Genomic DNA, 22,888 nt, shown 5'->3' with positions numbered 1-22,888 from the left:
GGACTGTGGAAATCTATTTCCTGCAGGGAGTAGCTAACTCAGGATCAGGGTTGATGGGTGGAAGCTGATACATGTTCTCACTGGCCATCACTTCCTAGCTTTCTCCCCATGCACAGCTGCTGGGCCCCTAGGAGATCCATTCAGGCATAAAAGCAGAGGAAATGATACAGCAGGCAGCTAAGTAGCCCCTTTTTGGCAACTAAATTTTGGGTAAGCACCCAAACCTTTGGGCTTTATCTAAACAAAGGATCTGAATGTCATTTTGAGGCTCCCCTAGGACTAGTACTAACAGCAGACTACGCATATAGAAAGACTGAATGGTCAGGGGTTGGGGGTTAGCCTGGGATCTGGAAGACCTATGTTCAATTTCCTGTTCTGCCACAGACTCCCTGTGTGACCTTGGGAAAATCACTTAGTCTCTCAGGGTTCCAGCTGTACAATGGGGAGATGCACTTCCTTACTTCACAAGGAAGTTGTGAGGATAAATACATGAAAAGATTTTGAGCATCTCAGATACTACGGTAATGGGAGCCATGAGGCTATGTCTACACTGAGTTATGGATGTGATTCCTCTGCCCATGTACGCATACTTACACTAGCTCTCATTTAGCTAGTTTGAGGATACATAGCAGTGCAGCCAGGGTAGTGTGGGAAGTGGCAGTGGATGCATGTCTGAGCTGTGCCAAGTATATACCCATGGGTTTCAAGCAAGTTTTACTTGGCATGGCTCAGGCGTACCGCCGCTACCACCACCAGTGCTACCGTAGCTACACTGCTATTTATACACACACTAGCTTTATGAGAGCTAGCATGAGTTTGTGTACACAAGCAGGGGAATCACACCCCTAGCTTATAGCGTAGACATAGCCTAAGATAGATAGATCTGTAAAAGAGAGGTAGAGCCTGAAGAGCTGTTGCTTCCATGTGGCAGCTATATTATTACATATAGTATGTTGAAGACCTCAGTAAGCTAATTTTGAGCTCTGCATATTTAACCTTTGGAGGGGCTGGAGTTCACTTCATTTCCTGTCTCCAGTGGCATAAAAAAAAATCCAACTCCCATAGAAAGTAGCTGGAGACCCAGCGATCAGTCTCCAAGGATTTTCAGCAAGGATTGTACAGGGTCAGCCTCCCCACATTCAAGTCCCAAAAGGAACTAAAGAAATAATTTAATTAAATAACATTATAAAATCTTATGATAAACAAATACAAATCTAATGTTTACAGCATGACATGGCTATTTTATAATCCACAGACATTACTTTCACAGCAAAGAGTCCTGTGGCACTTTATAGACTAACAGAAGTTTTGGATGCATGCATCCGACGAAGTGGGTATTCACCCACAAAAGCTTATGCTCCAAAACTTCTGTTAGTCTACAAGGTGCCACAGGACTCTTTGCTGCTTTTACAGATCCAGACTAACATGGCTACCCCTCTGATACATTACTTTCATAGTTATACATGCTCACCTCAGTCTCAGTTAGTGTCTTTGATCACCAAATCTATACAGTGTGCTGAGTCTAAAACAACATCTTCCCTCCACTTGCTTGTAGGAACCTTCAGCTGGAATCCATGCAGACTATTCCTCTGGTGAAATCACTGCTAGCCAGTCAGCTAACTCATTAACCAATCACTCAGTTAAGTGTATAGATTTAAAGAAAACCCTGTTTCAAGAAAATAAAAAACTTTCCCCATTACTGCATTTAAAGAAAAGTTGGTGAATCAGACTATTTGAGACAATTTAACTACAACAGTTTGGCTAAAATCAAAACAACATTCAAAGCATACAATTAAAATACAAGTTATTTTCCCCTTCCAGTTTCCCCTTGCTATAATTAGCATTGTCCATGCTTCCCTGTTAGAGGGTTAACAATATCACTAACCTGAGGCAAAATGCTTCAGAGTCTGACCCCAGCAACAGGGAACCAAAACTACCACACCTAATTCCAGAAGCTTCTGGATGTGGAGTGCTAAATCTGTCTAGCAACAATGGCCCAGACACAACTCACTCTTACCTCCCCCAAATGGGTCTCTTAAAGAGATATTTCCCTATTAGGCACATGGGTTACACATAATCACAAAGGGGTCCCAAAGATCAAATTACTTTTCCTGTGAAAACTGCCTACATTATAGTTCAATGTCACAATAGAGAGTTGCTGTAAAATACCTTGTGTTTCCCTAACTGCTGCAGAAGATAAAATGGCCCATCAATTTAAGTGGCCCTACTGTAACTTTTGGCCCTCTAAGGTTTAAGAATAAATACTAAAGTCCTTGTATTTAAAGAATTTATAAACTTGCAAAGTTCTTAGAGGAATTTACAAATAGCTATTTCAGAAGTACCACACTGGATCAACTTGCTCCTTTGGAAAGAGTGAAAAAGAAATGCATAACATAAGTAACTGCAAAAACTAATACAATGTTGCATAAAATGAATTCCAAATACTTTCTGGTGTAACTTCAGATGCTAAGGATGGATATATTGATGCAGTTTATATATTTTAAAAAGGAATAAAATATTTCAAATAATATTTCATCATTTATAATGTGTGTGACTCTTATTTTATCAGTGGATTTTTCTGTTATATTTTGAACATTTTGCCCTGGCATGTGTGTGTGTGTGTGTATTGAGACTTTGCTAACCAAAACCTTGCAGAAACAGCAATACTATTATATTTAATTATTCCATAACATAGCCTTTTAAGTATCCCTAGTTTTCAGACCTAAATTTCTCTCTCTCTGAATCACCTATCCCCCTTTTCATGCGTGATGGCTCATTTACAAACGAGGAAGTTATATTCCTGTTTTATATACTAACTCAGTGTCTGACTTGTCTATCTTAAAGGTTTTCGTGGTGACTGATTTCTGAATGTTTACCTTTCTTTTTTCAAGTAATGAACACCCATAATCATCTTTTTAGTAATAGCTCTACTATCTGTATCAGAAAGCTAATATTCTAAAGGTCCAGTGAAAGTTTAGGAAGCACAAGAAGTGGAAGATTGGCCCCCAGATGTGTTGCTTTAGGAAGTAGAAGCCTCATCCCTGCCAGTATCCTGCTCAGTGCATAGGACTGGATCAGAGTCCTTGGGATGAGGGAGAGTCTATACTTTGTCTTAGCTTATATCTCCTCAGCAAAATTAGATTTAGTTACCTTTTTCCTATTTAAAACAGAATGAGTGACTCGTATATAAACTGGGTCATATGATGTCTTATAAACAGAAGGTTGAGAAACAATTTCTTGAGACCTTAACAGATTGGTCCTTGAACATTGCTTCTGGAACACACAAGAGCAGCAGCAATGTAGACCTAAGTAACACAAAGGCATCAGCTTGATATGAAACTATAGCTGGGTAGTCAGTAAAAACAACCAGTATAGAATAGTTTCAGCATCCTCAGCACAGATAGCACTGTGACTCTATATTTTAGAAATGGGGAGAAAAATCTAGTCAGCAGCTGAGGACAGAAATCAAAATCCTGAGATGCCGCATGGAAGCTACTTACACATGCTGTAGAAGAGATATATGGCACGTATATTTCTAACAAAAAGAGAAGCAGAAAGTCAAGATACTGGGTGCTAAATGCTATTTGCAAATAAAATCTGGAAGAACTATGTATCTATACCATAGCATATAGATTCATATGTGAGTTTAGAAATCAAACATAGCACAAGAAAGCATTCTCAGGTGGCTGCAAATATTCTGTTCATGATCAAGTAACAGAAATTATTTAGACCCTATATGCAATGATAGGCAATAATGATATATGTTAGCATATTATCTGTTCTTCTTTCTCTAAATATCTCCCTCTCCCCCTTTTCTCCTACAGATGTGTTTAAATACATGTATATGTGTGTATACGGAGGGGAACCACAACAAAATATAGTTCTATGAAACCCAATGTTATCCCACACAAGAGGATAATCAACTCAAAAGTTGCACTTTTAAAAATTTTTATTGTACCTACTGTTTAACATCTAAGGCAAAAGAAAAAAATAGATATTTCAACTTCTTTTTGCATTTGGCAGCACTTTGTGCATAAGCAACTTAACAATTTCCACTGTTGAGTCAGTTTCTGTTGTTTGGGCGTATTTTTAATACAGCAAGAGGGAAGAGAAAAATATCTATTTTATAAAAATAGGAAAATGTAGTTCTAGAATCACAGAAAATAGGGTTCTGGGGCAAATGTGGTAGCCAAAGGTATTTTTTTTTTTAAATACTGAGTGGATTTCAGTTTGACAGCATCTCTTTTTTTAACTCTTCTATTTTTGCTATTTAATTGCATTCATGTTTGGCCTTATTCTAACTGAAAACTTTTAAAATATGTCTCAGGATGCAGAATAGAAAACTGCGACTCTTGCTTTAGCAGAGACTTTTGCACCAAATGCAAAGCTGGCTTTTACTTACACAGAGGCCGTTGTTTTGGAGAATGCCCGGATGGATTTGCATCCTTAGAGGAAATGATGGAATGTGTGGGTAAGTGTCTTTGCAGAACTCTATCATAGCAGTTATTTTAATATCTGTATCTGTATGACATGCCTGCTCGATTTATTCTGCACTTCTGATTCTAAAATGTCTTATAAATTGGGATTTAAATTTATAATAGTCTTGTGTTGACATTTTGAATTCTCTAGATATTAAAGTGGACAAGTTCAAATAATTACATCGCACAATAGTTTTTCTTCCTAACATTGGTGTATATATACTAGATGAAACTACTAATGTAATCCAGCTGTCTTTTTTCATCTCATTAAATTAGTCACTGTTCTCAGAAAAACATCACTCTTGCTAACATTGTGACTTTCTCTAGATTTTTATACAGCACAATATTGGGGTGCTTTGCCCTACCCCTACACCAGAGTTTGGACAATTTTGTTACATCACCATCATCAGGGTCTTATACCTTGGCTTTTTAAAAACCTCATTCTCCTGAAAACTTATAAATCAGTCCTTTAAATTAAGTATAATTAATATGATATAATATAATTAATTATAATTAATTATGGGGTTGGTGCACTCCTAAGTCTACCCATGCAATATCTGTTGCCCAGCCATAGGGCTGGCTGAGTTCATACTGAGCAGGGAATTTTAACTCTGAATTAATTCAGCTTTTTCTGAAGCCCTCTTTCTTTCCCATGTCACATGAATAGAGGGCAGGATGGGAGCAGAGAGAGGATTTGTCTTTCCAGCTTCTGGTCCTTGCTGGGTGGCCCTAGTAGTGCTGCTAATCCCAGTGTGTTCTCTCTGCCTCTCCCCTGTATCCCCAAGATGTCAAAGGGAAAAATAGGAGCACATGAAACCTGGCAGGAGGTTACTCCTTGCGAGGCCCGACAGCCAAGAGGAAATGTACATGTGCTTCCACATCCACACACACAGGTCACCTGGGCTAGGACTAAAGGACAGATATAGGAAAACTGAATTCACCTTACCACCTCCCAATGTCTGAATCACTCCCATCTGCAAGAGTACAGTGAGTACTAATTGCAGATTCTGTAAAGCTACTGAACTGAATTACTACCATTGCTTTGGATTTACTTCAGAAAGGGAGTGACTCCCAATTTAAAACTTATAAAGCTTAAGGTTTATAAAACTGAGCCAGCATTATTGACTCCTGAGTGAGTCTCATGATATTTGATATTTTTGTTAAAGCTCCAGCTCGTAATGTGAGGCGCTGTCTCCTGATAGTCATGCCTAGTGGTCACAGCAGAGGTTGAAGCCAGATGTCAGGGTGGGCCCGGCCTGAGGGTAGCGCTGGAACCAAGATGCAAGGACAGGCTGGGGTCAGAACCGAGATCATAGTCTGTAGACAAGCCAGAAGTAGTACTGTAGCCAGAGTCCAGCTGCAAGCCAGAGGTTGAAGCTGGATGGTTAGAAACCAAATCAGTACTATACCTGGAGTCCAAATACAGGCCAAAAGTCACAGCTGGGTGGTCAGAGTCCCATGGGATCAGAAGGTGTAGGCAAGGCCTGGAGCAAGGTCAGAGTAGGGCAAGGACAAGACTGGAACAGGGCTTGGGCTAGGCTGGGGCAGGAGCAGGCTGAGAGAATCTGATACACTGGGAGATAGCAAGAGGGTTCCTGGACAGGTAATGCAGTTGTACAGACTGATCTACAGCTCTGGCAGGACTGGGAAAATATCAGAACCTGGGGGGTCATCTGATCCAGGCTCCACTCAGGGATAGGTTGCTGCCACATGCTTGATGGCTGAGTCACTGCAGGCTCTGGGAGGGGTAAGTCAGTAAAGTTGGGTTGTTGCTGTGTGCTGGCATGCTCACTACAGTTCTGTTGGAGGGGAACCCATTGAGGCTCTGAGGATGGGCGGGTGTGCAGCATAAGAGAGAGGAGGCACCAGACCCAGGCATCAACTAATGACAAGGGACAGCAAAAGAAAAAACGGATGGCAGTGAAGGTCACAGGCAGGGTCGGCTCCAGGCATCAGCGCAGCAAGCTGGTGCTTGGGGCAACCCATGGAAGAGGGCATCACATCCGGGTCTTCGGCGGCAATTCGGTGGCAGGTCCCTCAGCCCCTCTCAGAGGGAAGGACCGGCCTCCGAATTGCTGCCAAAGAATGGAGCGGTGCAGTAGAGCAGCCGCCGAACTGCTGCCGATAGCGGCTTTTTTTTTCCCCCATGATCGCCGCTTGGGGTGGCAAAAAAGCTGGAGCCGGCCCTGGTCACAGGGATGAAATCTGGGATCCAAAGGGAGACACCAAGCAGAGAACCTCAGATAGCACTCACTGTTTCTCCAGGGAGCCAGTGGACACAGCCCAGAGGAACTTTGTCTGGAGATGTGACTTGAAAAGGGATCAGAAATAGGCTTCCAGTCGCAAAGCCCTTCCTTCCCCCAATCCAGTTTCCTCCTCCTGGTATGGGAGAGGGCCACCTTGGCCAGCACCAGGAAGAGGTTGATGAATTCATAGGATCACAGATAGGGTGTGTATAAAACAAGACGTGTGGGGAAAAGTGCAGCCAGAACTTAAGAAGGTTTTGGAGGAGCTGGACGAAGGGCTTCTCCAGTCTGATGCACCCTATATAAATGTGCACCAGAGTCTCCCTCTCACTGCAGAAGGGTCAGGTGTCAGGGGAGGAGATGGTGAACTGTTCCAGGTACACATTTGTGCTCACAGCTCCGTGAAGGAGCCACCATCTAATATCCCCAGCGGGCCAGGGGATCAGAGTGGAATATTTACCCTCCTGGGGTGGTAGGAGTTCCTTCCAATTGGTGTCAGGGTGGAAGGTGAGGGCAAGGAAATGCAGGGTGTGGAGCACTAGTGCATACTGATGTTTCCTGAGGGCGATTCAGAGGCAGACTGGCTGCATGTTGTTCAGGTGGTATGTCAGGGGTACTGGGGAGGCGTGCAGGGCAGAGGCCTGATGGTGAGGTGCAGATGAGGAGTATCCTCCTGCAGGACTTGAGGAAAGTGTGATAGGTGGGCAGTAAGGCTGCACATACCTCCTGGAGCACACGATGGGGAACACAAAGGTGGTGAGTCCCATGCACTGGCTGAGCACTAGGGAGTCCACCCACTCTCTTCAGTCATAGTCCAGGAGATCTCTGATCCTGATAGCAGTACCCAGGACCAACTTCCAGTGCACCGAGGGGGACTCCACCACCTGCACACCAAGCAGGATGTTGTGTAGCAGGGGGTCTGCAAGAAGGTTCTCCTCCTCAGTGGCTGCCACAGACCTGATCATTGATATGTTGGAGAGGCAGCTGAGTGAGCAGCCCTGGTTTGGTTGTGGATTTGCCTCATTCCTGGAATCATGTCTTGTGAGACTCTGTTTTTATTTGAAAAACTGAACCTTTATGACTGAGGAAAACATCAACCTAAAGGCTCAAAAAAACATGAACACATGAAGAGAACTCAGCATTTTAATTATTAAGTTATTTTTTTTCATGATTTTTAAGCTAGTCTCATGATGGGGGCGGCAGGAAAGCTGACTCATTCTTTACGAATGGTTGGCATTGACAATGCTACTATACCTATGCTTTTGTAGATTAACTGTATAGTTTTGTGTTTTATTTCTTCTGTCCTTTTCCAACTCCTTATCTTGATTCTTTAATTCATTTATTCATTCTGCTAATAACACTATGTGAACCACACTCTCAGAATATGCCCAGCAAGTAAAGTTTCAAAAGACCATTCTTTTTGGTGCAAACACTACTTTGTACGCTGCTTGAGTAGAAGACACAGATTGTAACTTCTGGATGAACATTTTTAGTTTCAAAGGATAAACAGCCTAAAAATACAAGTTAGAATCTTCTGGATACAATAGTGTCAAATATAAAACAGGCACCAGTTAATGAGAGAATTGTTACAAAGCCATGAAAATAATGAAAGCCATGTAGAGGGAATTGTTACAAAGAATCTGTGGTTGGCTAGTTGTTGTTTGTGTCAGTGTTTAGGACAATTCACGTTTCTGACACAATTGCCTTGTAAAAACTGCAAACTAAGATCATAATCTGAAATTTCACCAAACAATAAATTTTACAAGCAATAACTTCTAATTTAATACCCTTGCTAATTAGAGTTGCCATGTATTGTGAAAGAAAGAGACACAGATACAGACAAAGCCCACTAATTTATGACCTGTTTTGCTTTATCAGAAGGCTGTGAAGTGAGTCCCTGGAGTGAATGGGGAACTTGCAGCAGAAATAACAAAACCTGTGGATTTAAATGGGGTTTGGAAACAAGAACAAGGCAAATTGTGAAAAAGCCGGCAAAGGACACAATACCTTGCCCAACCATTGCAGAGTCCAGAAGATGTAAAATGGCTGTGAGGCACTGTCCAGGAGGTAAGAACACTCCCCACAAAACAATTTTATGGGTCTTTTCTAATTTAAGTCCCATTTATAACTGGGAAAACAGAGCTATATAGTCCAAGCAAGAGAGAAAATCCTGCCCTTACTCTATCTTGTGCAGTTATGCATGGGCAAAAAGGCAGTAGAACCACACTACTGCACACTGAGCCAGTCCACTGGGGGGCAGGAGTGTGTATGTGCAATCTATAGTGGCACTTTTGCTTCTCCCACCACACAGGGCCAGTGCAAGGAAGTTTCGCGCCCTGGGCAAAACTTCCACCTTGCGCCCCCCCCCACCCCCCATTCTCAGCCCTGCAGAAGCTCCCTCGCCCCCCCCCCTGCCCTGAGGCGCCCCCCCTGTGGCAGCCCCACCCCAGGGGAGCCGGGCAGCACCTCCCCACCCCAGCTCACCTCTGCTCCGCATCCTTCCCAAGCATGCCGCCCCCGCTCTAATTCTCCTCCCCTCCCAGTCTTTCGGTGCCAAACAGCTGATTGATGCTGCAAGCCTGGGAGGCAGGAGAAGTGGAGCAGCGACTGTGTGCTCGGGGAGGAACCGCTGTAAAAAAAAAATTAGGGGCACCGTTTTTTGGCGTCCCCAAATCTTGGCGCCCTAGGCAACTGCCTAGTTCGCCTTAATGGTAGCACTGGCCCTGCCCCCACACTCCGACTTATCTCATGCTAAAGGTTTAAAATTTCTCTCTCTTGATGCAGCATCTTCATTTATTGTATGTACAACACATGCAATATGTTTATGCACCAGGTAAAAATGTTCAGCTCTTTAAACCACATTAAACAAAACTACTAGCTACCCTATGTCTTTTTTAAAAAAGTTAGGGCATACTGAACAAGTCAGGCATTATTGCTTAGATTTAGCTAATTTTATCTTTTACCACCTACATTTATGGCTGATTGTTAACCTATTCTGTTAGTAAATGATGAAACTCAATATGTTGCATCTATGGCTGACAACAGTGCTTTATGTGATCCAAATTTTGAATAGCTGGAAATATATATACTACTTGCAACTCTACTTTGCTTGTAAATCTAAGCATTATTTTTACACAAAGTTAAAACATGGGAATTTTAATCCATTGTTTACAGGGAGGAAATGTGAGGCAAATCATTTTTACTTTCAATATAATAAATCAGTAATATCTGACAAATAGCCAATGCATATTGTCATATCAGTACAATATTTTATACCAATATACCCGTTTATCAGGTGGTTAAATACTTGTCACCCTGTAGTGTTCATTCCAAACCACTAATATTTTGTTTACATTAACTAGCAGCAGAACACTCTTTCCTTTGGAATATAATTTGATACCATTTTGTCAGCAATTTAAATGTAGCCCAAACGAGAAGCAATGATAAAGACTCCTGATACTGCTTTAAAATTAGTTGTACTATACTTTAACATACATCCAGTATTAATCTTTTTTATTATTTATGTGTTTATCGACAATTTGTAAAGCCCTGCTTTTGTTTCAGAGTTGGACTTTCCGTTTTCCATGACTTTTTCAAGAGTAATTACCTGACACATTAAGAAAGGGGAAAACTTTGGATGAATATCAGAAAAAAAATAAAACATTCTGGGAGTAAGATCTGTTATGATGTGGAAGAATTGCCCAAGGGGAGTGATGAGAGCCCTGCCTCCTGAGACATTTAAACTAAACGGGGGGAAACTACTCGGAAATGCATTGGGGGAGCAGTCCTGCATTGGTGGATATTTGGGCAGGGCGGGGAGGGAGGGAAAGAGGAGGCAGGCAGAAAAGGCAGAATCGGAGGTTGAATTGGGCTGATTCATGATAGGTCAGTGAGCTGGTATTTTTTCCTGGACGCTGTCATCTTGTGCCCCAGAGTCTGTTCTTGCTAAGTCTTTAGTGCTCCTCAATACCTTTCTGAATGCAAACGACACATAAACCAATGTAATCATGTTTGCTTGCATTTCCAGACAGCCTGAACTAATAGATGAGATCTGTAAACTGGCCTGTTTATTTCAGTAATGTGCTAATTCTGAGGTCCAAAAGTGATAATGATGAGAGCTGATTTCTTAACTATTTTTCTGCTGGTACAAAATAAAGGAAGGGAATGATCATATTATGAAGATCTATACACTGTACTTTGAGTTACTTCTTGTTTTGAGGCCTTCTTTTGGTGTTTCTGGTGGATGGAGGTTAGTTTATGGGTTGGAGTTTGGGAGAATACTAGATATTTTTTCTCCAGTTCAGACTGTAGATAGGACAGATACAACCATATAGGTTTCCACCCCAACCCCTTCTCCCATGTGATTTGAGACCCAGGGGTGAAGTTGTGTATGCAGACAGGAATTCATGCATGTAATGTCCAGTTATGCAAGGGTGCTAGAACAAGTTGCATAGTGGGGGTGCTGGGAAGCATTGAACAAAACTGTAAACCCTGTATATGATGAAAAATGCTTCAAGCCAAGGGATGCAGCAGGACTCCCAGCACCCCTAGTTCCATCCCCTATACAGTTATGTTGAGAGTTCCCTGAAAATGGATTTTTACAGGTGCATTTTCAGTCAAATTCCTGATAATTTGGTCCATAGAATCTGCTATTGACCCACAGTATTCATATGGGTGCATTAGTGCAGAAGCAACCTTGTTTCAGAAATGTTTAATATCTGGGTCTATAACTTTTGTCTGTCTGAGTTTTAAAAGAATGTGAGAAACCTTGTCTAGGCATCCAGCCCATGGATTTGATCCTTCATCTCCTCTGTGTGACAGGAATCCTGAGGCAGGAGCTGACCCAGTACTCTGTCACTTAAATCCCCACCAATAAAGATTAATTGGGACCTAAATAGAGGATCAATTAACACCTGCAGCCACAGTTGAAGGACTAATTAGAGGGAGAAGCAGCCCCAGCAGCTGGGAACAGATAAATAGAGAGGAAGAAAGCCCTGAAAGGGGTAGAGACACTGAAGGAAGGTAGGGCTGGCTGCTGCTGCCGCCACCTTTTCCCCAGAAGCAAGATGGGGAGCTGGCTGGGATGTGTAAATGTGTAGACAGCACTACGAGTAATGGCTTGCTAGAACAGTATAATAAAGCACAGTGGTGATGGAAGTGGCCTGGAGTGAGGGTGGTCTGTATCTAAGGCAAGAAAGATTCACAGAGGACGCCCCCGCCTCCATGGCACTATTTAAATGTAAGGCAGCTATGGTAAGCCTTCTCATATTGAGTCAAGAAATTCATGGATTATGCCCAAGTTAAATTCTTTGATAACATATTGAAGATTTTATTCACTAGTCAGTGGTTCTAAACCTTTCCAGATTACTGGACCCTTGAAGCCTGTGCCCCACCATGCAGGGCTGAAACATATAACGTAGCTTTGTGGAGCCTCCTGTGGTGTGGTTGCCATCCCCTAGTGCCAGACCTACACTTGTGACCTCCCCCCCAGGTTGAGAAACATTGATCTGGATGAGTTGACGTACCTCTTGGAAGACTTCTGTGTGCCCCCCTGGGCTACACATACCCTTGGTTGAGAACCCCTGCACTAGATGACCAAGAAATATACTGTAGGCAAATGCAAGAGTTCCATTCAGTGTGGAAGGCCTGCAGTATTGACTGTGGTTGTGAAACCCTACTATTTCCAAGCAGCTTATAGCTACTCAATATAGCTGCTATCTCTTGGCCTCCCACTTCATGGAGATTCCTGCTTGCCTTCCCAGAGTCTCAGGATTAAAGGCTCATCCTGAAGGGTTTCCTTCCCTGAATGGTTTTGTACAGAGTGCTTATGATAAGTGAATCCTGGTGTGTGATCCTATAGAACTCTGGACAGCATTGAAAGGTACCCTCTCTCTCAAGAGACAATGGATGAAAGGATGTGGCCTTTTCTCTGTCCCATATGAGTTCAGCTCCAAAGTTGAATCTGACTCTTTGCTGTATCTTTTATATTTTAACTGTTTGCAGTGTTTGTCTACATAGAATACCAGGGTTGGAAGGGACCTCAGGAGGTCATCTAGTTGAACCTGCTGCTCAAAACAGGACCAATCACCAGACGGATTTTTGCCCCAAATCTGTAAATAGCCCCCTTAAGGATTGAACTCACAACCCTGGGTTTAGTAGGCCAATGCTCAAACCACTGAGCTATCCCTCCCCCCAAGTTGGAAAGTTACTGTGCAGCAAGCCAGAGTGTGAATCTATAGTGCACAAGCTTGCTGCACTGGAATGTTCCATTTGGATATTGCTGCATCACATTGAAAGTCCCAGTGTGGGCATACTGTGCCTTCAAGTAGTAATATGCTAAGCTTCACTTTGGCACTTTTACTGAGTTGCAGCAGTGTTCACATGGAACTTTACTGTGTGGTAGGCTGGTGCACTGTAGATTCACACCCTGGCTTGTCGTGCAGTAACTTGCCGTGGAGATAAGTCCTAAGGTACCACTATTTGATCATATTTTAGTATGTTAGATGATTGGTCACCAGAAATGTTTAGTCTAACTGTAATATTTTGGGAAGCATGAGATCAAGTACAGTCTGGCTTGGAGAGAATAGAGTCAGTGCTCTTTACAAATATTGTCTTAATGTTGCACATGTTCTGAGTTTTTAACTTGGGGAAATAAAGGAAGCTGTAAGGGAAATAATATTTAGTGACTTTAAGAATCATAATCTCTGTAAATATCTGTTAAGAGGGTTTGATGATAAAACCTTTCTTGTAATGTTCTGAGTGTATAAACTCACAGCAACATGTGGGATAAGTATTAGATTATATAACTAAAGACAGTTGTAGATTGTGATGGATTAAACTGAGAACAGGAAATAAGGATATTTTTGGTGAAATAGGGTCAAGTTAATGTGCTTTTGACATATGTTTTCTATTTCTGTACATTTAGTTTACATTTCAGTTACTATTTATGTGGTCTGTATTGTACATGATAACTTCAGAAGCATTTTTTTCTGATTTTATAGATCCTTGCAGGAGTAGGAGTAGAGTTGCATTTACCTTTCCTATTAACTACTTCAGTTCCATATTTATGATTACCTGGGATGTTATCCATCTGTCTGTATGGCTATGCAACACATATAACTTCTGAAGAGGAACCCTTCATCTCTTCCTCAGTGTTTGCAGATATAGGCTGGACTGCAAGTAAGAGATGGTTTCACAAAGGGCCTCAGTTCTTTCCTGCTTTAAAGTAAGGTGACACACTAATGACTTCAAACAGGTTATCTGACAATATTTTGATTGTCAGTTCTATAGATTAAACTATTATTTCCAATTGGAAAGGTCACATTTGTATTCTGCTAAATGTTCTATATATTACCCTGTTGCATTGGTGTATCATGTCTCATAGGATCACGGGAGTTACAGATGGGAAAGACTATTTAGTTTATCCAGTCCACCCTTCTGCCAATGCCAAGCTGTTGTCTACAATAAACTTTTTACTGTTTCATCTAGTCTAATTATTAAGGGTCCCAAGTGCTGTGACTTCCACAGATCCCTAGTCAGAAATATTCCACTGCCAAATATTTGGAAGTTCTCTCTCAAATTCAGCATAAATGTTCCCTTTCATCCCATTAGTCATACTTCTGTCCCCTGTGTACCTCTGTAAATTATTATTCTCCTTCCTTAATGTTTACACCTTCCATATATTTGTAGACTGTTCTCACATCCCCCATTAATCATTGCTTGGCAAGCTATACATCCCTGGCCCTTTTAATCTTTCATTGTTAAATCAGTCCCTCCAACCTTTGAACATGTTTGTTGTTGTTCTCAGAACTCCTTCCAGTTTGTCTGTATCATTATAGAAACAATGACTGCCATTTTGTGACTAATTATTTTGTAGGCGAGAAGGGAGACAGGCCCGAGGGATAAGTGTCACATGAAACTCCTGAGCTTTAAGGGGAAAACTCCTAAATTAGAAGGGGGAGGGAGCTGTCTCTGTGACATAGATGGATAATTGGAGGGAGGAGGACTTCAACTTCTGTGCTGTTTGAGTTGGATTTTGGAAACTGGTTTTCCAGTTCTCTCAAATTTTTCTGCAGCACTAGGAGCAGAGACTTCTTATCTATCAGGAACTGAAGGAACAGCGGGTAAAGCCTCAGTTATTGTCGCTGTTCCTGTATCAGTTAACTCCATCTGCTAAACTTCCATCTTCGGAAACTTTTCTGTAAAGCTTTAAAATGAAAAAGTAAATATTTATTTTGTTGGACATGTTATATTTAGAAAACAAATGCTCATCACACCTATCATAATTTCAAAAAGTGTGCGAAAGGAGACACACTTTTTTTCCGAAAAACATCTATGTAAGAAGGCCCCTGTATATTCAACAACTTTGTGCCCTGGATGTATTCAGAGATCTGTTCACTGTCTTTGGTAATGAAAGTATATTTGAACTGTTTATTTTACCTCTTGTTAACCCTACTAAGTGAGAGCAAGCTGGATTCTGTTCCTCCATCATCATCCACAAAATAATTCCGTAAGTTCCAAGCTTTCTAACCTGTGCAAACATACTGAAGGCAGGGTACTGCACCGGTGGCACTGAGGGCAGAATTTTAAAGACAGTGGAATAGTATGGGTATAACTTGAGGGTATCTGGCCTGCAGAACCTTAGTTATTGGCTGTGAAGCATTAGGAAGTAAAAACTCACCTTGACTTTCATATCTCAGATTGCATTTTCACAGCTGATAGAAAAAAAAGTCACCTGTAACCTGAGCATGCTTTATATGGAAAGTATCAAGAACTAACAAATGGACAGCTCATGATTCCATGTTTACAAAGGTAATTTTCAGAGGAAAACTATATATTGGTATCTATGAAGATATTGCCTCTATATTTAACAGCTTCTAATTATCCTACAATAATAATATAACTCTTATAGAAACAACTCCATTTCTTCTATGAGTACAAATCTAGATATCTTTGTTTTCATATTTGCAGTGATATTTTGTGTGAGAAAGTTTGTGGTAAAATAATTTGACTTCCACTCAACAAATTAGTCATGGGTAGAGCTGGTCAGAATTTTCTTCCATAGAAAATTTCAATGCGGAAAATGGAAAATTAATTTATTTGAAAACTTTCCAGGAAGTTGACTTCATCAAAAATTGGAAGTGTTCCACTGAGCGAATCCAAATGAAATATTTCAGTTTGTTGAACCAAATAAAAGTGTTTTGTTTCAGGGCAGTTTGACATTAATCTGTCTACCTGAACTTCTGCGATGCCTCCTGGGAATTGTATTTCTTGTGTTTCATGCCCCCATTCTCTCACAAGAACTGTGTTCCTTTTGGGGACTACATCACCCACTATTCACCACAGTCTCCCTTGTTGCTGACTCATTGCAATGCATCATGAAGGTCACACGGCTGTGGTGCATCATAAGAGATCTAGTCTAGCCCAGTGAGACCCAGGCATGTAGAGTGGAACAGAGTTCTGAGGCAACAGAACTACATCTGTCAGGAGGCACTGGCAGTTCTGGAGAACACCGTGCAATATTGAACTGAGCCGAAATGAAACTTTCAATTCAGGAAAGTCAGACTATTTAATTTCAACTGAAATATCAAAATCAAATGTTTTGTCTGTTACATCCCAGTTTTCCTTCAAAAAACAGTTTATGGAGATTTTTTGATCAGCCCTATTCAGAAGTGTCTTTAAATGATATTGATAAAAAAGATAACTGGCTGTTTAGCTGATTTAGTTAAATACCTTTCCAGCTATTCTGGAATCTTAAGAGCTAATGGTCTTGGATGTCATCCAGTATCAGATTTTTCTTAGGAAGAAAACATTTTAACAGGATTAATAACTTCAGCTGAACAGGGCTATAGCTCTGGCTATTACAGAGCTCCCAGATGGTTCTGTTCTGGCTACACCATGAAATAAGAGTTCTGATGTGTCTTTGCCAACAGATGACTCTGAGTGTAACCGAATCTCAACCATTTTTCAGGTGGCAGAATATATCTGATGATTAAAGTTTAATATATGCAGATAAGGCATTTTATTGTGGTATCATTACTTAACATGTAAAATTCACAATTTTTAAAGGTTTACTATGTACCTTATTCTAAAAGCAGACATTTAGAATGAAATATTGCTGTTTGATTAAGTATATTTTATTGGGACTGCTGTAACAAATATTTGGAAACTTCTATAATGTCTTCAGCCACATCCTGATTATTTGGGTGGTTAGTTCTTAAGGAGAAATAGTTAGCAGCATCTATTTAAGTCACATTATTGGCATGTGGAATTACTGCTTTAGATTCACTTTTCAATTAAATATGTTCCTTTTATTTAGGAAAATAGTTTTGAAATGCCATGTGTGTTTCAACAGTTTTGTAGTATGGATCTGCACCTTCCTAGGTAGAGACAGAGTTACATCAAGAAAATAAGTTACACCAAATGTTAATTGTACATCAACACTTACTGTTACCCCAAGAACACACTCAAGGATCCCAGAGTAACCCTCCTATTGCTGACTTCTAGGTTCCCAAGATGTTGATCTATTAATTTGTTCCTGCAAGGTGAAATGAGGGGGCCTCCCTAGTAGAATTGCCAGGGTTTACCAAGGATCTCCCTATGTCCTTCAGGAAACTCCCCAGAACAGACTAGATCTGTTCACCCCAGGACATGGATACAGCCCTCCGCTCAAAGGATTGACACCAAGGCAGTACTTTTCCAAAACAAAGTATTTTCTTTCCTAATACAATTAATCTAAGCCTAAATTTAAACATAAATCCCTTAGCACAAGTATACAAATTAAACTACCCAAGACCCGTAATGTCATAGTTGGAATGGGTTAAGGGATTATATTCTCCACATATCAGTCCTATGCAGGACACTGACAGCAATCTTAATAAACTCTAAACTTTATTCATAGTAACATAAACATACACACCACAGACACTCATTTTTATTATCCAAAGCATATACATTCATTAACCCTATTTCTATCCTAGATCCTATTACCATGGGTTCTCAAACTTCACTGCACCACGATCCCCTTCTGACAACAAAAATTACTAAACAGGGCCGGCTCCAGGTTTTTTGCTGCCCCAAGCAAAATAAAAAACAAAAAAACTCAAGTGCTGCCCCTTGAAAAATGCTGCCCCAAGCAGATGCTTGGAATGCTGGTGCCTAGAGCCAGCCCTGTTACTAAATGACCACAGGAGGAGGGACCGAAGCCTGAACCCGCCCACGCCCTGCTGCCCCAGGAAGGGTGGGCCAAAGCCCAGTGGCTTCAGTGCCAGTTGTCGGGACCTGTAAACTGAGCCCCAGGGCTGTGGGGCTTAGACTTTGGTCCTAGGCCCCAGCAAGTCTAATACCAGCTCTGGCGACCCCATTAAAACGGGGTTGCGACCCACTTTCGAGTCCCGACCCACAGTTTGAGAACCGTTGTCCTATACTATAGGTAACATGTTTACTCTCTGTAGGCTTCTCTTTGCTCTATCTAAGGTTCCTCCTTCTCTCTCTCAGCAGCACTGCTGCTGTCACCCTGCAGGCGCTTCTGCTTCTGCTTCTTCTTCTGATTCCTTTGCCCTTTTAGGTTTCTTCTGGTTCTCCTGCTCCTGACTTGACTGACTTTTGCTTGCTTGGCCTGTTCTGATTGGCTTGTTTGCCAATCCTAGTATGAGCATACCTGTTGTCCAATCACCATCAGATCCTCTTTGATTGGTCTGTAAGTATGGACCAATCATAAATGCTAAGTCTAACTGTCAAATAAGGACTTAGTATTATGGGATGTTTACTATCGGGTCTGGGGACTCTCACCTAGTTTTGGACTCAGCATGTCTGGCTGACCCCTCGCTTCAGTTTTGGAGTGATCCTTACCTGACCTCAGTCCTTATTCTGCCTCCCAATGCACCAGCCATAGTCCAAACTGCTTGAAACTGCCAATTCACTGTGCTTGGCTATGTGCCAACATTGTATGCATACTTAAATTACCAAACTTTTAAACTATAAACCATCACCTTATTTCTTTTAGCATATATGCTTAATTGTTAACTTGTGCACCTTATTGTCACAGTCTACTCCTGCCACTCCATTTTTTTAACTAATTTTAGCTAATTTTATTTCAGTTCTTCCCCTATTTTCAGTTAATAGTGGCAAAGCAATGTTTTCAGTACTGTGCTTAAGAAACAAAATACAGCAGCTCAAAATCCTTTTGTATCATTACAGGGTCTCCTACTCTCCCTCTCCCACCCAAAGTACCCAATGGCATTGTTGGGTGATGGTTTCTGAACAAGAGAAGAGAGCATATCTTCTCTTGTTTTTTTGGATGAATAGCTTACTGTATTGCTGCACCTCTGACAAGTGATAGTAGATGTCTAGGGTCTTTCAGACTGGCTTCCAGTGGAGGAAGAAATGGTGATACATATTCTTAGGGCTTGTCTGGACTGAAAACATTACTGCTGCACCACTTCTGTGGAGAAGCTGATTAGGCTGACGGCAGGGCTTCTCCTGTCAGCAGTGGTATTCCACCTTCCCAAGAGGCCGTAGATGGGAGAACTTTCCTGTTGACCTAACACTGTCTATATTGGGGATTAGGTTGGTTTATCTGTGTCACTTAGATTCATAGATTCACAGATTCTAGGACTGGAAGGGACCTCTAGAGGCCATCAAGTCCAGTCCCCTGCCCTCATGGCAGGACTAAATACTGTCCAGACCAGGGATCTCAAACACGCGGCCTCATGTTGCCTTTGTGGTCATTTGAGTTTGAGACCCCTGGTCTAGACCATCCCTGATCGACATTTATCTTAGGTCTGTGGAGTTTTCATTCCCCTGAGTGATATAGTTATACTGAATTAATTTCCTAGTGTAGGCCAGGCCTAAGAGTAACTAGTTTTATTTACATACCATACATCAGTCCTGGAACAGAGGTGGGTAGACAGCGTATAGGGCAATTCCTTCTTTTAGGAATCTCAGCACAACACCAATACCCAGTTCCCAGAGAGTAACTCTGCCTCAAGAATTGACTAAGACAGAGAGCATACCTGCTGCTTGCACACTCTGCTTTCAAAGATCTTTGAAGACTATACGTAAATATCTGCCATATAGTTACATTGGTGGTAATACAAAAAACTTTCAAGAAGGTTGCAAGTGCAGTGGTGTAGGCTTGTAAATGATGTTTGTAAGAACAGTCCTATTTTAAGGAGAAATGCAAAGGTTTTTGCTCCTGCCTCACCAGGCTTCATCATTTTAGAGTCTGACCAGGAATTGTGACCAGTATGGTATCTTGCACATTAAGTTAAATCTTACTCCACATGACTAGATGCTCTTCTGAAAACTGTGGCAGCACTGCAGGGAGGAGGGCTCCCCTTGATACCGCAACCAGGTCCTAATTGGTCACAGGAGTTTAAAGGGAGTTTCTGACAAGTCTGATTGCAGAGAGCATCTCTTTATGCTGTGTTTATATTCCCCCTTCCCAGAGAATGGATTTGAGAGATCCTTATAGTGGAAAACCAGTCTCCCTGATGTGTTCCAATCTATAGTGTGTGCTGCAGAAAGCTCTCTTCTGTTTGTGCGCATTCTAGACTGAAAGAATCCTGAAGCTTTTCTGTGCTAACTTTTGCTGCTATCTGATAGCTTTCTGTTTAGAACTCTGACTACAGAAACTTTGGCTGGGGGAAGCCTGATAAGACAACAGTCTGTCCAGATTCCTTCTGTTCTAGGTTCTCCTGCTCTGGCCATTCCATCATATTGATGCTAGATAATAAAGAATAGAAATATGTTGAACAGTTCTTGTGTAAAGCTAAACTCCAAAAATGCACAAAATGCCAATGAGCAGCTAGACCTCCACTAATAAGAACCAAACTTGAATTTTTTTTTAAAAAAGAGTAGGTCTAAATTTACTGTGGATATGATCCATTATTTGGTCTATTAATTTAATAATCTCTGGTGAAGGCCACAAATTTGTAGTTCCAAAATCCTTCTATAATAGCTGAAGAGTATGTACCCTATACATCTCTAGCTTACAATATGTTTTATGGACAATAGACTGACTAAGAAAATATTTTTAAAAACACTTCAGATACTGTAGAGATACAGGTCATGAATTGTATATTAATTTTAAAGTTGCTTTGATTTATTTAAAAAAAATCCAACCTCAGATAGGAATCCAGTCTAACTTGTTCAGAATTTTAGAAACATAAGGGTTCCATTCCATTATTTAAACCATGCCTTAGATGTCCATAGCACATCATAGACAAAAGACAATGATCCTGCTTTGAGGAGATTACCGTATAAGTTGAGATATGTGTTAATGGTGTGGGTTGTGAGAGAATTAAGATTTACAGCAATACACTTATGCTGTTGTTTTGGTTGGTAATGCATGTGTTCTGAAGATTTCAAAACATTTTTCTGGTGCTGTTACTAAGTTAAAACTAGAGTTTATGGGTCTCATCAGCATTGTAAATGGAAATGTGTACATGGAGTTGCAATAACATAGCCTAGATGTCTACTATAGTTTCAGTATTGGAATGTGGGAGCAGTGGACCAAGTCTGGACATTTTCTGAGTTTTTTAAAAATGCTTCTGAACACAAATCTGTTCCAGGTATGAGCCATGTATATATTTATACCTATAACTAGTTAGAGGGTGAAAACAGAGAATGCATCTCTGAGTAGTGGCAATTTTGAATACTTGATTTGTATATGTAGAGGTATCACTTCTCAGACTTGCCCCCATAACTATGGGTGCCAACTGCATCCAGAAACAGGGAGGTCTGGCTTTAGCGTGGCTGAAAATATACCCTATAATTTTCAAATACAGAGCATGATGCAAAGAAGCATGCTGGTTTTTAAGAGGCAGAAAGGAAGTACCAATTCAGCAGCAGCAGATAGTCTTTAAGAAGTAGACTCCATCAAAGACACTTTGCATTTTACAAATGAATTCAGATTGGTTGGAACAGAAATTATAATGAGCAAATAAATATTTGGCTGTTTTAGCAATGCTCATTCTGAACAGTTTTAGCAGGAACTAACAAGTGGGAGCATGAAGGGACAAAATGAGGCTATCCTGGAGAGTTTCCAGAAAACAAGATTTTTTTAGTATGGCTTAACCAATAAAGCCTGGCATGCTTGTTAGTGCATTTAGTTCAGGAACAAGCTTTTGTCAGATGCTAAATCTGATTATCTGGACTATCAGCATATCAACATCTGCTTTAAATGGAGAACGTTGTACTAAGTTTTAAAATGTGTTTCTTCTCTTTGCTAAAAGATAAAGTTTAGGAATGATAATAGTGCTGACTGCTACAGAGAAACAGCCACTAAAAAGAGTCTACAGTTTCTCCCCCTGGCACGGGAAATGCCTGCTTTTGGATTATAAGGGTTTTGAATTAAGTCACAAATAAATACTATACAGCTATGTTGTTTGTAGTCTCCACTTCAGCATTCAGCTTCAAAAAGAGCATAGATATTCCTATTTCTATAGGATCACGATCGGCAATCTGTAGTGTCACTCTACCAGTCTTCAACACTGAAATATTTTCCTGTGTATTATGCACAGGATTAATCCTTATTCTGCATACACACCAGTTTAATGTGTGCCCCTGTCATAAACAGATAGTAGAAGTTAATAGAACAGAAGGACTTTATATCTCTTTTGACTGTAAAAGGTTAACAAGTTCAGTAAGCCTGGCTGTCACCTGACCAGAGGACCAATCAGGGGACAGGATACTTTCAAATCTTGAGGGAGGGAAGTTTCTGTGTGTGCTGTTAGAATTTGGTTGTTGTTCTCTCTGGGTTCTGAGAGTGACCAGACGTGCAACCAGGTTTCTCTCCAATCTCTCTGATACAGGCTTTTATAAGTTTAAAATAGTGAGTACTAGGTAGATAAGGCGAGTTAGGCTTATGTTTGTTTTCTTTATGTGCAAATGTGCATTTGGCTGGAAGGAGTTCAAACTTGTATTTTGCTGAAAAGATTTTAATTTGTAGTTGTATACTTAGGCTGGGAGGGTATTCCCAGAGCCTATAGCTGAAAAACCCTAATCCATCTTAAATTTACAAAGATAATTTTTACTGTTTTTCTCTCTTTAATTAAAAGCTTTTCTTGTTTAAGAACCTGATTGTTTTTTTATTCTGGTGAGACCCCAGGGGACTGGGTCTGGATCCACCCGGGAATTGGTGGGGAGAAAGGAGGGAAGGGG

At 41.0% G+C, this 22,888-nt stretch overlaps 1 protein-coding gene across 1 annotated transcript in view; it reads left to right on the top strand.

Moving 5' to 3' along the window:
• Positions 1-22,888, top strand: part of RSPO2 (R-spondin 2) — a 158,897-nt gene that overhangs the window by 80,599 nt on the left and 55,410 nt on the right. Inside the window, exons 4-5 of the mRNA XM_032800326.2 lie at positions 4,328-4,471; positions 8,603-8,791. Coding sequence (XP_032656217.1) covers positions 4,328-4,471; positions 8,603-8,791 — 333 coding nt within the window. The remainder of the gene's footprint in view (positions 1-4,327; positions 4,472-8,602; positions 8,792-22,888) is intronic.

This window comes from Chelonoidis abingdonii, chromosome 2 (assembly GCF_003597395.2).
Source record: "Chelonoidis abingdonii isolate Lonesome George chromosome 2, CheloAbing_2.0, whole genome shotgun sequence".
Lineage (NCBI taxonomy): Eukaryota > Metazoa > Chordata > Testudines > Testudinidae > Chelonoidis > Chelonoidis abingdonii.
Note: the sequence above shows the minus strand (reverse complement) of the source record. Positions and strands in the feature narration are given on the sequence as shown.